Source organism: Camarhynchus parvulus, chromosome 6 (genome assembly GCF_901933205.1).
Source record: "Camarhynchus parvulus chromosome 6, STF_HiC, whole genome shotgun sequence".
Taxonomy (NCBI): domain Eukaryota; kingdom Metazoa; phylum Chordata; class Aves; order Passeriformes; family Thraupidae; genus Camarhynchus; species Camarhynchus parvulus.
This window is the reverse complement of record NC_044576.1, coordinates 34109024-34123272: the sequence shown is the minus strand read 5'-3', so window position 1 is coordinate 34123272 and position 14249 is coordinate 34109024. Positions and strand designations below refer to the sequence as shown.

At 46.9% G+C, this 14249-nt stretch overlaps 1 protein-coding gene across 1 annotated transcript in view; it reads right to left on the bottom strand.

Moving 5' to 3' along the window:
• Nucleotides 1-233: 233 nt before the first annotated feature.
• The window catches only part of MGMT (O-6-methylguanine-DNA methyltransferase), a 140959-nt gene continuing 126943 nt past the window's right edge, over nt 234-14249 (bottom strand). The window contains exons 5-6 of the mRNA XM_030951420.1: nt 7493-7632; nt 234-1190 (exon numbers count right to left, since the gene is read on the bottom strand). Of these exons, the coding sequence (XP_030807280.1) occupies nt 1047-1190; nt 7493-7632 (284 nt within the window). The 3' untranslated portion in view covers nt 234-1046. The remainder of the gene's footprint in view (nt 1191-7492; nt 7633-14249) is intronic.

Here is a 14249-nt window from a genome sequence, read left to right as displayed (position 1 = left end):
AGTTTTTTTATTGAAGTAATTCTGAGGTATCAATAATCCTGGATTAACTAACGCACTGCCACACAATAATTTTTGGGGGGCAGCAATGGCCTTTCTAAAGAGACATCCATGAAAATATGATAAAACACATAAAAAAATCAGTATTTCCATGTTACAATTTACGATTCCCATACTGGAAATTTCAGCTTCTGGTGGCTCGTACTCGCAGAGAACCCTGCTAAAACCACCTCAAAATTTAACTTTAATGTCTCTTGAATCCTTCCAATGGAGAGGCTACGGGAAATAAAGCTTTGGAAAACAGAGAAACATGGAAATCTGAAGGAAAACTCAAATGATAAAGGGATGTGCTGCTGATAAGGAAGCAACTATGAAGAGCTTTTCAGTATTTTGCCAAATTTGGCTAATCAAACTGCTTATCCAAAATATAAAATTTGTCACGATCATCTCTTACCCTGCTGCACGCAAAAAAAAAAAAAAAAATTCCCATCTTCCAGTCCAAAAAGAAAAGGCTGGAGTAAGGAATTCAACAGCTGCCTGCTTTTGCACAGATCTCACTGTGCTCCCTTAACTCCTGTTCAGGTAAAAAACCATTTTGTGCCCCAAAGTGGGGAGGGGGAGCTGGGCAGGGGCGGGCAGGGCCCAGCGTGCCAGGCTGGGCCACTCGCCGCGAGCCAGGCGCCTCCTCAGGGGCAAGCTTCCACCTCGCATTCGCCACGTCCCTCCCACTCCCTTATCCCTGCTTTAATGGACATTAAAAATAGAACAAAACAGGGCTGGAGATGGGAACAAAATCCATGCACAACAGGGCCCGGATCGCTGCAGTCATTCTGCTGTAAAATGTAAAAACAAGAAAGGGCAGCCGAGCTGCCTCCCCCAGGACGCATCCCGCTTTTTTAATATAGTGGTGCCACCACACATTTCACTTTGGATGTTGCATTATATTTATATGTCACTCAAATATTTACCATTTTCCTGAATTCTGCTGGGTGCTGTGAGAGAGAGAGCTCGTTACAAGGCGAGGAGCCGTGGTCGTGCGCCGGGGCTGGTTAGCAGCCCCCTCCCTGTGCCAGCTTCTCCTTCTGCAGCTTCTCGTAGGACAGCAGCCACTCCTTCATCAGCTGTCCCCCGCCGTAGTTCCCGCTGTGCCCGCTGCTGCGGATCACCCTGTGGCACGGGATGATGATGGGGATCTGCAAAACACCCCAAAAGCCGGGAGGAGCAAAGGGTGAGGCCGAGGGGAGCCTGGAACCACGGGATGTGGCCCTCAGTGCTCTGGTGGGGATCTGCCACAGGCTGGGCTCCATGGGCTTGGTGTTTTCCAGCCTGAATGACGCTGTGATTCCACGAGTCTGGAAATCCAGCACTGTAGAAGCCAGCAGCTGTGTGGCACTGGGCTGGCAGGGACACGGAGCTGCCACGTCAGGGCCTGGCAGAGCACAAACAGAGCCCAGCAGCATCCCTGGAGGCCACCCCAGTCCTCAGGATGGATAGGAATTTTAATACATAAAAATGATGTAAAGTCTTCAAAAGGATAAACCTGAGACATTAAATCCCATATATAAAATCTTCCCTGCAGCACCAGGTCCTGCTGTCCTGCACCAGCTGAGCTCTCTGTGCCCAGGGTGGGGAACGAAGCCTCACAGACCCAAAATGCACATGAAGAACTATTTAAATTGGACACTGGGATGGAATTGTTCCCTGGCAGGGTGGGCAGCCCTGGCACAGGTGCCCAGAGCAGCTGTGGCTGCCCCTGGATCCCTGGCAGTGCCCAAGGCCAGGCTGGACACTGGGGCTGGGAGCACTTGGGACAGTGGGAGGTGTCCCTGCCATGGCAGGATGGGAATGGGATGAATTTTAAGGTCCGTATCTTCCCAGGACTAGAAGATTTCTGGGAAGAAACAGATTATTGAGAAGGGGTCCCAGTGCCTGAGCTCCCCAGCAGATCCTCTATGGGCTGTAGCACCTCCATGTGCACCCTGGAGAAATTTCCTGGAAGACCAAGGCACTATTTATTCTTTAGCAGCAAGTCAATCCAAAATGGGCTGTGAATTTTTAAAATCTCCAACAGGAGAAGTTTGATTCTGACCTAACCAATTTTAAGAACTCTTCTTTTTTTCCCCTCTCTGCCTTCTACTCCCTATCATTTATAACCACACGACACAGATTCTGCAAAATCAATGCCAGAAGTTACATAATGGACTGATAATGCAGAGGAGAACATAAACGTGGTTTTTTTTTATTTTTTTATTTTTTATTACAGGTGATTATCATAGCTGAAGTACACACCATAAAAACTGCAATACATCATCTCTAATCACGGGTGTGTTTTGGTAACTGCATAGTAATGGCATTGCAACGGTGGGGCTGGGACAACATCACTCACCCAAAAGGGCAGTTCTCACAAATCTGGGGACCTCAAGTCAAAAACTGTAATTTATTTCTGTGCAGACACACAGGCAAATTGCACACTTTACCCTCACTTATTTTAATCCCATTTAAATAATCACACAGTTCAAGCACTGTGGTGTATTTGAGCCTGGGATACACAAACCCCAAAGTGGCTGAACAGCTACTGGCCAGACCATAAATTGAGAAGTTTTTTTTTGGGGGTGTTCTTTCAGTTTACTTAACTAATTTCAGTGCCTGAAATCTAAAATCTTAATCTCAGTTCACACTAAATGAGAATACATACAGGTGCTAATTGTTGATCAGGGTTTAAATAAAAAACTGCTTCCAATATCTGCTTTATTTGGAGGTGGCAATGCCACAAGTGATTAATCCATCTGTGACAGCTCCAGTGAGTACCAATAAAAGGTTTGCTCCATGCCAAGCCATCCCACAGTAGGTTTATGACTTCTTCAAAGAAATTGGGGTTTTTTTTTTTGCAAGTGTTTTTCTGGTTTGGGGTTTCTCTGCCTTTACACTCCCCGCAGTTACTGCAGGAGGCTTGGCTTGAGTGACAAAGCCATAATAATATACTGTAAAACATCTCTGAGGTTCATTTGCAATTCTTTAAAAATACACACAGTAAAGCAGCAGATTTTGGTGGCAAGGCTATAAATCTTGGTGGAGAAAAAGAAAAAAAAGGACTTTATTTTCAGATGTGGGGTCTTGCATGATCCCTGGGTGGATGCAGGACCTGCTCACAGCACAGGGAAGTGGGGCTGAGCTGTCACCACCCAGCAAACAGAGGAGGTATGAAATTAAGGCCACTTTTCCCATGGCCAAAACAAAGAATTCCACGCTGAGATTGTCCCAACACAAGCACCCATCCGTCACCCTCCACAGCCCTGGATGTAGAAGTGGTACAAGGACCATACCAGCGCTGTAATTTAAAAATATTGAATATTGCTTCAGTTTGGCTTAATTGTGGTGACAACGTTCAGCCTACTAAAATAATTAAACCTGCTAAAATTTATTAGGGCCCTAAGGACATTTTAGAGGGAGAACTACCCTAGTCTGGAGCTTTAATGCCTCTGCTACATTTAATGTAATTTTTATCAATAACCAAGCAGCTCATAATATTATAGCACCGCTGAAATCTTCATGCTGTGAAATCTAATTCCTCTCCTCCACGAATCCATCACACACACAGCCCCTACCTCAAACGCTATAAAACTTCCAAACCCAGAGATTTGTCTCCAACAAAAAAATAATATGAAGGAGCCCTCGGATCGATGCCGGAGTCCCTCTGATTCGGGCACCAGCTGAATATTTTCTCCAACTTCGCTTTTGTTCTTCTGGGTAGAGGCCCACAAGGGAAAGAGCTTGTTTTCACTCGCAGCCTCATCAATACCTAAATCCTGGTGAACAAGTGACACTGAGAAGCTGTAATCAATAGCTCCCTGTGCGTTTTTTCTTCTGGTCAAATGGTTCAGCACTACTGACAGCCCTGACACTCGGAACATGATGCTAAATCTTTATCAACAGCCATCTGGGTGAGTGGCAGAACAAGGCTGGGCCGGTCATTAGCGCTCCTGGCGATCTGTGAATAAACCAACTCCTCCAGAACGTGTTTGTTTAGGGGAAAAAGGTGGGGGAAAAGCTCCCTGCCCACAGGATGGATCACTGTGAACTGCTTTTAGGGAATTCTGGTGCTCTGGCTGTTCCCAGTGCTCAGTTTGAGGTGAGGGAACTGTCCCATGGCGTGGCTGGAGAGCTGCTGATGTGCCTGGCTGAGCCAGGGCAAAATGGAAACAGCTGAGGGATCACACTGAGACACACTCAGCAAAAACCAGACTCGTGGTTTGCCCATGTCACAGAATCCCAGACTGGCTTGGGCTGGCAGGGACCTTAAAGATCACCCAGTTCCACCCCCTGCTTTTTCTCCATCTCTTCCCCAGCAGAAACAAATGCTGTGATGTGACCCAGCATGGGTCCCAGGTTATCACTGGCCACCAAAGGAAGCAAAGGTTTTGGGAATGAAAACAGTAGGGAAAGGTTCATCCCCAGAGGGTGCTGGCACTGCCCAGGGAATGGGCACAGCCCAAAGGCTGCCAGAGCTCCAGCAGAGTTTGGACAGCACTGCCAGGGGTGCCCAGGTGGGGTTTTGGGGTGTCTGTGCAGGGCCCAGGGCTGGACTGGACGATCTGTGGGTCCCTTCCAGCTCAGGACATTCCCTGGTTCAACGGATGAACACACAGGTACTTTGATGTGTCCATGGTGTCTCAGATCCACACACCACAATTTTCTCACAAATGCACAAATGCTCCCTCAGTGTTCAAAACATTTTGGTTGGGTATCCATGATTTAGCTCAATGGATTCAGAAAGGATTGGTGCAATATCCTCGATGTAGGACAGATTGGTACCAGGATCAGGCTGTGCCCCTGGCTGGGGTGAGCCCAAGGACCAGCACAGCTGGACAGGGCACAAACCCAGTGCAGGCAGCTCTGAGTGCTGTGATCAGACCTCTGAAGATGTCTTATTTAAGGCACAGAACACTCATTTAGGATGGCCTTGGACTAATCAGCCCAACATTCTCCATTTCCCATGAGCTTCTGTGATTTCTTTTTGATCCTCCTCTACCAGTCTAATGAGATTTTTAATTGAACTTTATGGGTTCCCTTTGAGGACCACAGACCTCGCAATCAGTGTGAACCACAGCAAACTCTGGGAAGCCTCTCCTGTGAAAGGTGAGCCATGCCCACCCTGTCCTGGGCATGAACTGAGGCAGCTGCTGCTGCTGGCACCTCTTCCACCTTCTCGTGAAGCTGAAGGTCAGCCCAGGAATTATGTGGAGCATCCCAGCTGCAAGGGGAAACCTGTGGAATGTACTCTACCCAAACTGAAGACCAAGCCTTGACTCGTAGGAGGGAGGAACGTGCTGGTGTCTGGTGGAGGAAGGTGAGTTTGTGATTTTACCCAAATGTTTGAGGGACAATTGATGCCCAATTCAGGGTTATTTCAAAGGTCCCTTTTTCCTGGTACTGCCACCCTCACTCAATCAGGTTTATCACAAATCCATCCTCCACCACACCAGGATGCTCCAAACCTTGGGCAATTCCAGGGATGGGTTTGGGGTTTGGATTGAGGGTTTAGACCCTGGGTAGCTGTTAAGCAATCTCTGACCTCCTGTTTTTTCACACTGGTCCTCTCAGTATTTTCTTTAATCAGATTTCTACGAGGCTGCAAAGTGGAGTTGCAAATTGGGTCAGAAAATCTGTTTTCGCAAGAGTTGACGGCTTTATACACGGAAATAACAAAGGTGAGGGTTTTTTTTTTTTGCAGTGCCACATTTTATCTTTATCTCTCACCTCATGCATAAAATCCGTGTGTGTTGCACACAGCCAGCCTGCACATGATGGCTCGCAGGCGAAGGACCAGGAGACATTTCTGGGGGAAACATCAGGAGCAGTGAACAGTTGCTCACACTCAGGTGCAAAAGGATGATGTGTGTGTGTGTGTGTGTTTGCATGTGGAATATGGATGGAATTTCAGATTACCTCCAGGAGATGAGCAGTGGCAAAATTGTGGTTTGCGATGGGCAGGACTCTCATTACAGCACTGATTTTTTTTTTATTTAATCATCAGCTTTCTATGATGAAATATTGAGGTGGTATTATATTAATAAAGCTCCTTTTCCCTACAGCTATACATTATTATCTATAACCATAGCTTAAAAATTTTCTGCTGGGGACAGAAACCACTGCAGCCACGGTATGGGCTGGGAAATGGCAATAATAACTAGGACCCCATTTAAAAAAATTGCAGGAGCTTTGCTGTATATTTTCAGAACTATTTTCATCCTTCCTCACAGGGGAAAAAGCAGGAATTTTCACACCACAACCTGCTGTTACTGCTACTTTGGATGCTGCTGCTCCACTGCAGCCTGAGGGCAAAGCTGGGTACATTTCAAGGCGATGGCAATTACATCTCCTTTTGCACAACACTGGATTGTTATTCTTTGAGAACTGTTTCCTGTAGGTTTGCATTGGATTGCCTTATCTTAATGTACACCAGATTATATTGGAAAGCATTCCATCATATTAAAATAGTTTGTATTGTCAAGTACAATGCGGGCTATTGACAAAACACTGCTCATAGGAACTGCTTCAGAGGGACAGCTGATGGATGCTGCAAACAACAGGGGGGCTCAAAGCTTAACCCCACGTGGAACTGCGTGGGTCTCCCTGGCTGGCTGCTGCCCGTGGGGAATTGTGGAATGAGACGGGCTAGAAGGTCCCCTCCAACACGAATTGTTCTGGGATTGTTTGGCTCAGAGGGTTTAGGGATTGAACTGCTCCTCAAACAGTGCAGGCACATCCAGCTGAGCCCCCAAACCCCCCGAGCCAGGATGGGGCTGATCCCAACCCATACAGCACCCACTGAGCACCGCAGCAGCTTCACACACCCGCCCAGGTGACTCCAGGTGCAGAAATACACTGAAAAGCTAAACCCAGACAAAGAAAAGGGAAAACAGGCACAGATCACTTAGCAAAAGAACATTTTTTCCCCAAACCCACAGGCCTAACCCGGAGTGCTGCTCCCTCCAGCTGGTTCAAATTCAGGCAACTCACCTCCAGAATCCCAGACTGGTTTGGGTTGGAAGGGACCTTAAACTCATCCCATTCCACCCCTGCCATGGGCAGGGACACCTTCCACTGTCCCAGGGTGCTCCTGGCCTTGTTTTCAGAACTGTATTTATGCCAGAGTGGATGGCTTTAACACAAGCATAAGCACTCATAATCTGCCAACTTAAGCCCATGTGGAAGATAAAAGATTTCCCCAACCTAAGAATACACAAAGAAGTTTGAGAACAACAAACTGCGCAGAGGCTGGTGAGTAACAGGAGCGTTCCTCCTCCCAACCCAACCCCATAAACGGTAGGGCATAAATCACAATAACCTGGGCTGTGCATTATTGCTGATTAAAAACACTTACCGACCTTACACCTCATGGCAGCCCAGTTTTCAGAGCAGATAAATTTAACCCGATGGCATTCAGAGCTCTCCAAAGCCAGCAGCTCTGGGCTGGCAGGTGCCCTGCACTCACCGGGTTGCTCCTCATGGCTCCCCCCACGGCGCGCGCTGCCCGGCTGTTGCCAGCAAGGTCTGCCAGCTGCTTGTAGGAAACGGCCTCCCCGAACTTGACATCGTTCAGCAGCGTCCACAGCACCTGCCTGGTGAAGGAATCTGCAAGGCAGAGGGAGAGAGCACTGCTGGACTGGAGAAATGAGGATGGAACAGTCAAAAATCCAGCGCAGAGCCAGGCTCGATGGCAATTTTGTAATTTAAACTGGAGCAGCCCCCTGCACTGTCCTGTTCTTGTGCTCTATATGACTCCATTTAAATACATGATTATTGCAGAGAGTGCCTGGAGTAGCTGATCACTATAAAAAAAGGATTTAAGGCTTTGATTTTCCTATATTTTTAATTTGCTTCGAGTACAATTATCCTGTTAGCTGGTACAATGTGGCTTTTCCCATTAAATTGGCGGAGTATAAATTAGCATAGAGTCAAATTAAAAGGGAAGGAATAAGTGGCTGTACCTCTCTGACAAAGGCCTGGCATCTCCAGCTAATTCCCAACTTCAGCTGGGACGTGCCAGGGACGCCCTAGAGCCAGCAAACTCTGAATTATCCTGGCTGACTGCATTTTATAGTGGGGACCCCCGAGCTACTGCTCAGCACTGCACACACTGCCAAGTGTAAGGACTAGCTGTGACCTTGAATGTCCTGCACATCCTTAATGATGCAGGGGGAAAAAAAAATATAATGTATCGACCATTATTTTAATTTTAATTCGGCTGCAAATTGCTTTAAGTGTTCCAATTGCTGAAATAATGAATAAGCAAATGCATTAGGAGAAGCTTTCTTTGGCATCTCAGGGTGTCACCCAGCCCAGGATTGCTTCAAGAAGGAAAAAGGATAGTCCTGTTTGGATTTGAGTTGGGTTGAACACCTCTTGCTCCTCCAAGGCACTTGGAAAAGCTCTGAAGATCTCATTCGTGGATAACTTATTGAGAGGAGTGAACTGGTGACTGAAAAAAAGGAAAAAAAAGGAGAAGAGACCCCTTCCCCCAGCTGAGAGCCTCAACCTCCCACTCTGGCAAAGAAACAAACTGATTAAAAACATTGTCTTTCTTTAGTTGTCAAAAAAGACATTGATTACCTTCCGTAGGAAGGTAAAGAAATGTGATTTTGTTCTTAAAGGAAACCCATACGGCGTTATGTGTGTGTTAAATAATAAAAATCACTTCTTAACTGAAGGGAATGATAATCACTTCATTGAAAAAATCTGTTTAGTCTTTATTATAACATTAAGCAAATTAAACATCAGCATAATCCAGGTGATACGAGAAAAGGGTCATCAAAGAAATTAACTTTGTTGTTCATTAATTTACATGGATTAGTAGAGGGCAAAGAGATAGCAAATCTGCTCTAGTTTTTTATGATATAATTTCAAACTGTACACCATTTGTGGCAGTAGGGTGACTTTGGGGTTAATCAGACTGATTTGTCCTTTTAATTGCTTTCTATTCAAAGAAAATTCATTAGATAATGTTCTCTTCAAAATTCATGAATCAATTTAACTGAAGAAACCACATTAACAGCTTTGGGTTCATTAGCACAAGCAGTTGTGTTACTGGCTGATTGCTACCAGGGTTTCCTTAGGCAAACAGATTTTGTTTACTGTGATTCCTTCAAAAGGGTTTATTTCAAATCAAACTGGGCCTTATTATTTTCTTAACCTGTTTAAATCTGGCAGGATTAGCTTTAACCCCCCTGCTCAGGGGTCTTGGGGAGTCACTGCCCCACGGCATCTTTTAAATGACCAGAAAATCCCTTTTTTACCCTCAGTTTTGGCAGGTTGGAGTGGGATGCGACTGAAACTTTTGGGAACCTGTTGGAATCAGGGAGAAAATGGAGAAAGGTGCACCTGGACAGGGAGCAGCTGGGGGAGGATGGGGCAGCTGCAGAGCCCCAAGTGATGCCCAAATTCCCGAGGACAGGCTGGCACAGGGGCACAGATCATCCTCCTCTCACACACAGGGGCACAGATCATCCCCCTGCCAGGGCCTTTCCATGGGAGCAATCCATGCCTCTGCCCCCACATAAAACACTCGTGGAGGGTTCAGAAGAATGAAATATTTAGCAATCATGCACATCATTTTGGAAACGTATCTGAAAACTCCATTTCATCCTGCGGGGAGCAAAGGCATTAATTAGTTTAAGCAGCTCGAAGAGGCAGTGCCAAATCCTGCTATTGAACTGTCTGCGAGTGTGAGTGCCTGGGAGCACAACCTGCCCAGATGAGGTGGGTGAACTTTGCCCAATTTTCAGCGTGTTATGCACTTAAATATCCTTATAAAGTGCTGTGAAATCTCCACACAAAAATGAACACACATGAGTTTTCTGCTTCCATGGGAACTCCATGTCCTGGGAAGGCTGATCAACAGGAGCACCACAAAGTTTTGTCCTTCCTGTGCCCCCACATGCACGTGGGGTCAGCAAAAACCCTCCAGGTGACCAGGAGAGCCCCTGACCACCAGGGACACCTTCCACCATCCCAGGTGCTCCAAACCCCAATGTCCAGCCTGGCCTTGGGCACTGCAGGGATCCAAGGGCAGCCACAGCTGCTCTGGGAATTCCATCCTGTGGGAAACTGAGAATTTCAGACTTTCTGTGCTGGCAGGCACTGACCCCCAAGAGAATACTGCATTTGACCTGAGGCCGTGGAGAAGGCTTCCAAAATGGAATGGTGGAACTGGGATTGTGGGTGGGGAGTTTGGATAGAAGTGTGTGCTATCACAGGATGGGAAACTTAGAGTTTAAGGTGTTAGAATACAGTAATAGATACAAAGCAAGACAGAGTTTGTAGGGTGGAGGCTGATCCTTCTTCTTCACCTTCTTCTTCACCTTCTCCTCCATGGGTTTGGGTGGTTTTGTGTAATTGGATAAAAAAGTTCACAGGTAGATGGTTATTAAGTTTAAAGTAAAAATAATTTACGTGTCATTTCTTAATTGGACAGTTTGTCCTTCAAAGGCCCTGTAGAGAGAGATGGGGATCCATTTTTAGTTTGTTGGATTGAAGTGCTGCAGAACTCAGGGTTTGTGAGACTGTGACATGGATAAGAACTCATAAACATCTGAGTCTCAACAAGAAATAGCCTCTCACAATTTAATCCCAACCTTGGCAGAAGAAAAAGAAGTGAAGAATTGACATTAGTGGTGATCCTGGGTGAGGAAGGACACCGGTTAGGACTGGGACCTCATTGAAGAACAAAGAAGATAAAACTCAACACCATCCCATCCCCTCCCCACCCTCACAGGGAAGGATATTTCCAGATAAATTACCCTGAACCTGTTGTTAATGCCTAAATGCTCAGAGGTCTCTCCTACCAGCCCACTGGGCCTTAATTCTCCATACAAACATGTGAAATCCATGGGGATAATGGAGAGAAAATCAATTTTACTTGAACACCAGCTGTATCATAACTTTTAACAGTGTAACTGAAGGTGGGAATTAGCCCAAAGAAGTAAAATAATACACTTCTAACTAATAATCATGGAATTATGGAATGGTCTGGGTTGGAAGGGACCTTAAAAATCACTTTATGCCACCCCCTTGCCATGGGCAGGACACCTTCCACTAAATAATATCTTATATATTATTTACCTATATATATATATGTTTTATCTAATCTCTAGCAAGGATTTTTGGGGTTTGGTGAGGGGCTCAGTCCCTCAGGATTCAGGATGGATGAGGGACGAGCAGAGGGATCAGTGCCAGTCCCCTCCTGTCCCCTCTATATCCCACAGCCTGATTTTCCACCCTTTTTAATCTCTTTGATTAAGAGGAATTGAAGACAGACTGGTTTTTCCTTCCCCTCAACCCTGATTGCTGGGAATGTTAGTTTTTGTTTGTCGTGTTGGTTTATTTTCGTGGTTTTTCAGTTTCCCCCTGCTTTTCTTTTTGTTTGTTTGTTTTTCCCCCAGAGTTTTGCAAATGCAAAGAACAGTTATAAACACTTGCTCCTCCTCGGCAGCTTTTTCACAGCCTGCCTGGGGTACTGCACAGACAACTTTTCTCGTTTTTTTCACTCATTGGTTCTCACTGTTATTACTATTAGCAAAAAAAAACAAACAAACAAAACCCCCGAACATTCAAGCACAACAGCTGAAAAACACCCAAATCTGTTTGGAAAACAGCAGCTCCCACTGCAGCAGCAGCTCCCACCTGAGCCACAGAACTCAACCTGTGGATCTGGGGAGAACAGGTTCACACTCACACTGCAGAACTCTTCCTGACAACAAATGGTGTAAACCATTAACCCAAGCAAGAGAGCAGATTTTTAGCAATTCCTTATTCTTAAAGCCGTGTTAAACCTGCCACCCTACCACAGACTGACCTAGCAAGTGATCTATGAAGAGATAATTGTTTAATTCTAATGTTTTGCTGTTTTTATGAGGCTGCCCCTGGATCCCTGGAAGTGCCCAAGGCACGGCAGGACAGGGCTTGCAGCAGCCTGGGATAGTGGAAGGTGTCAACCCATGGCAGGGGTGGCACTGGATGGGCTTTGAGGTCCCTTCCAGCCCAAACCAGGCTGTGACTCCATCAAACATCAGGCACTTCTGTTAAGATTTTAGGTATTGCCTGTGCATGCATGTTTGCAAAACACGATATAATGAAACAGGAACATGACTATAATGTAAAAAACTTGATGTCTGTCTGCAGCACTTCAGTTAAAAATTGACCAAAATTCTTCCTTTTAACACTTTGAACATTCAGGCTGGCTCACACTGAGTGTGAGCTGCATTAAAACCCAATTAATGGGAGCTGCTCCCAATCCCTGCTTTAACACAGTTTTACACACGGCTCCCTTCAGATTTCTGAGGGGGTTGTGGGGCCAAATTCTATCCTTAGAAGCAAGGAACTCTCCCTGGAGCTCATCCAGCAGTATTTCTGCAGTTAAACTCCCTGGAAGTCAGGGGGTGTTTCACTCCAGCAGTAACTGATATTCTGACCCATTTTTTACACAATACCTCGAGAGCAGCTCACTACAACTTGCAGGAGCAGGTGGAATTTCAGAGCTGATGGAAATGAGCAGTTGGAAGCTCAGCAGTGGCCCTTGGAACTCCCCAGGATTCCCATTTCCAGCCCCAAACTTCCAGCCCCAAACTTCCAACCGCAAACTTCCAAACCCAAACTTCCAGCCCCAAACTTCCAACCGCAAACTTCCAGCCCCAAACTTCCAACCACAAACTTCCAACCCCAAACTTCCAACCCCAAACTTCCAAACTCAAACTTCCAAACCCAAACTTCCAACCCCAAACTTCCAACCGCAAACTTCCAGCCCCAAACTTCCAGCCCCAAACTTCCAACCCCAAACTTCCAAACTCAAACTTCCAACCCCAAACTTCCAACCCCAAACTTCCAGCCCCAAACTTCCAGCCCCAAATATCCAGCCCCAAACTTCCAGCCGCAAACTTCCAACCCCAAACTGCCAACTGCAAACTTCAAACCGCAAACTTCCAACCCCAAACTTCCAGCCCCAAACTTCCAACCGCAAACTTCAACCCCAAACTTCCAGCCCCAGACTTCCAACCCCAAACTTCCAACCCCAAACTTCCAGCCCCAAACTTCCAACCCCAAACTTCCAGCCCCAAGCTTCCAGCCCCAAACTTCCAACCCCAAACTTCCAACCCCAAACTTCCAACCGTAAACTTCCAACCCCAAACTTCCAAACCCAAAGTTCCAACTGCAAACTTCCAGCCCCAGACTTCCAACCCCAAACTTCCAGCCCCAGACTTCCAACCCCAAACTTCCAACCCCAAACTTCCAACCCCAAACTTCCAGCCCCAAACTTCCAAAACTTCCAGCCCCAAGCTTCCAGCCCCAAACTTCCAACCCCAAACTTCCAACCGCAAACTTCCAACCCCAAAGTTCCAAACCCAAAGTTCCAACCCCAAACTTCCAACCCAAAGTTCCAATCCCAAACTTCCAACCCCAAACCATTCCAATCCCAAACTTCCAGCCCCAAACTTCCAACCCCAAATCCAAACAAGGCTTTATTCACACCAAGACCCTCTCAGCACCAGCAGCTCCACCCCAGTTGAACATTTAGTCTCGGAAAGCCAGGACAGCCCTGGCCAGGCTGGGCTTGGATCTGGGAGCTGTGGATGGAGGAATTGCAGAGCCCTGGCCAAGGCCCTGCTGGGTGTCCCAGCACCCCTGGCAGTGCTTTGTGAGGCTCTGAGCAGCAGTGCTGGTGTTCCATCAAGGAGCCACCTGATTTTCCTGAGCTGCAACTGCTCCAGGAGAGGAGAACAAACGCTCTGCATGAAGAGACAGAGGAAATATCAGCCTCTTCCCAGCCAATAAACTGTGGCAGCCAAGGTTTGTGCTGCAGAGGGAATGGGGAGAAGCATAAAATCCATTTATTTTTCTTCAGCATCAGTTTTATGCTGATTCCTGAGAACCCACCCCGTTTTCCTGCACTAAGATTTCCCTCAGAGATCTGGAGCCTCCTCCTTGGCATTCCGTCCCTCTGCTCCACTCTCCTGAGACCCCACCTGCAGTGCTGACCCAGCTCTGGGTTCCCAACAGGAGGAGGACATGGAGTGAGTGCAAAGGAGGCCATGGAGATGCTCCAAGGGCTGGAGCCCCTCTGGAGCCAGGCTGGGAGTCTCCAGCTCTCCAGCTTTTCCCTTCCAGGGCCTCAAGGGGCATCAAGAGAGCTGGAGAGGGACAGGGGACAAGGGATGGAGGGACAGGACACAGGGAATGGCCCCAGGTTGCACCAGGGA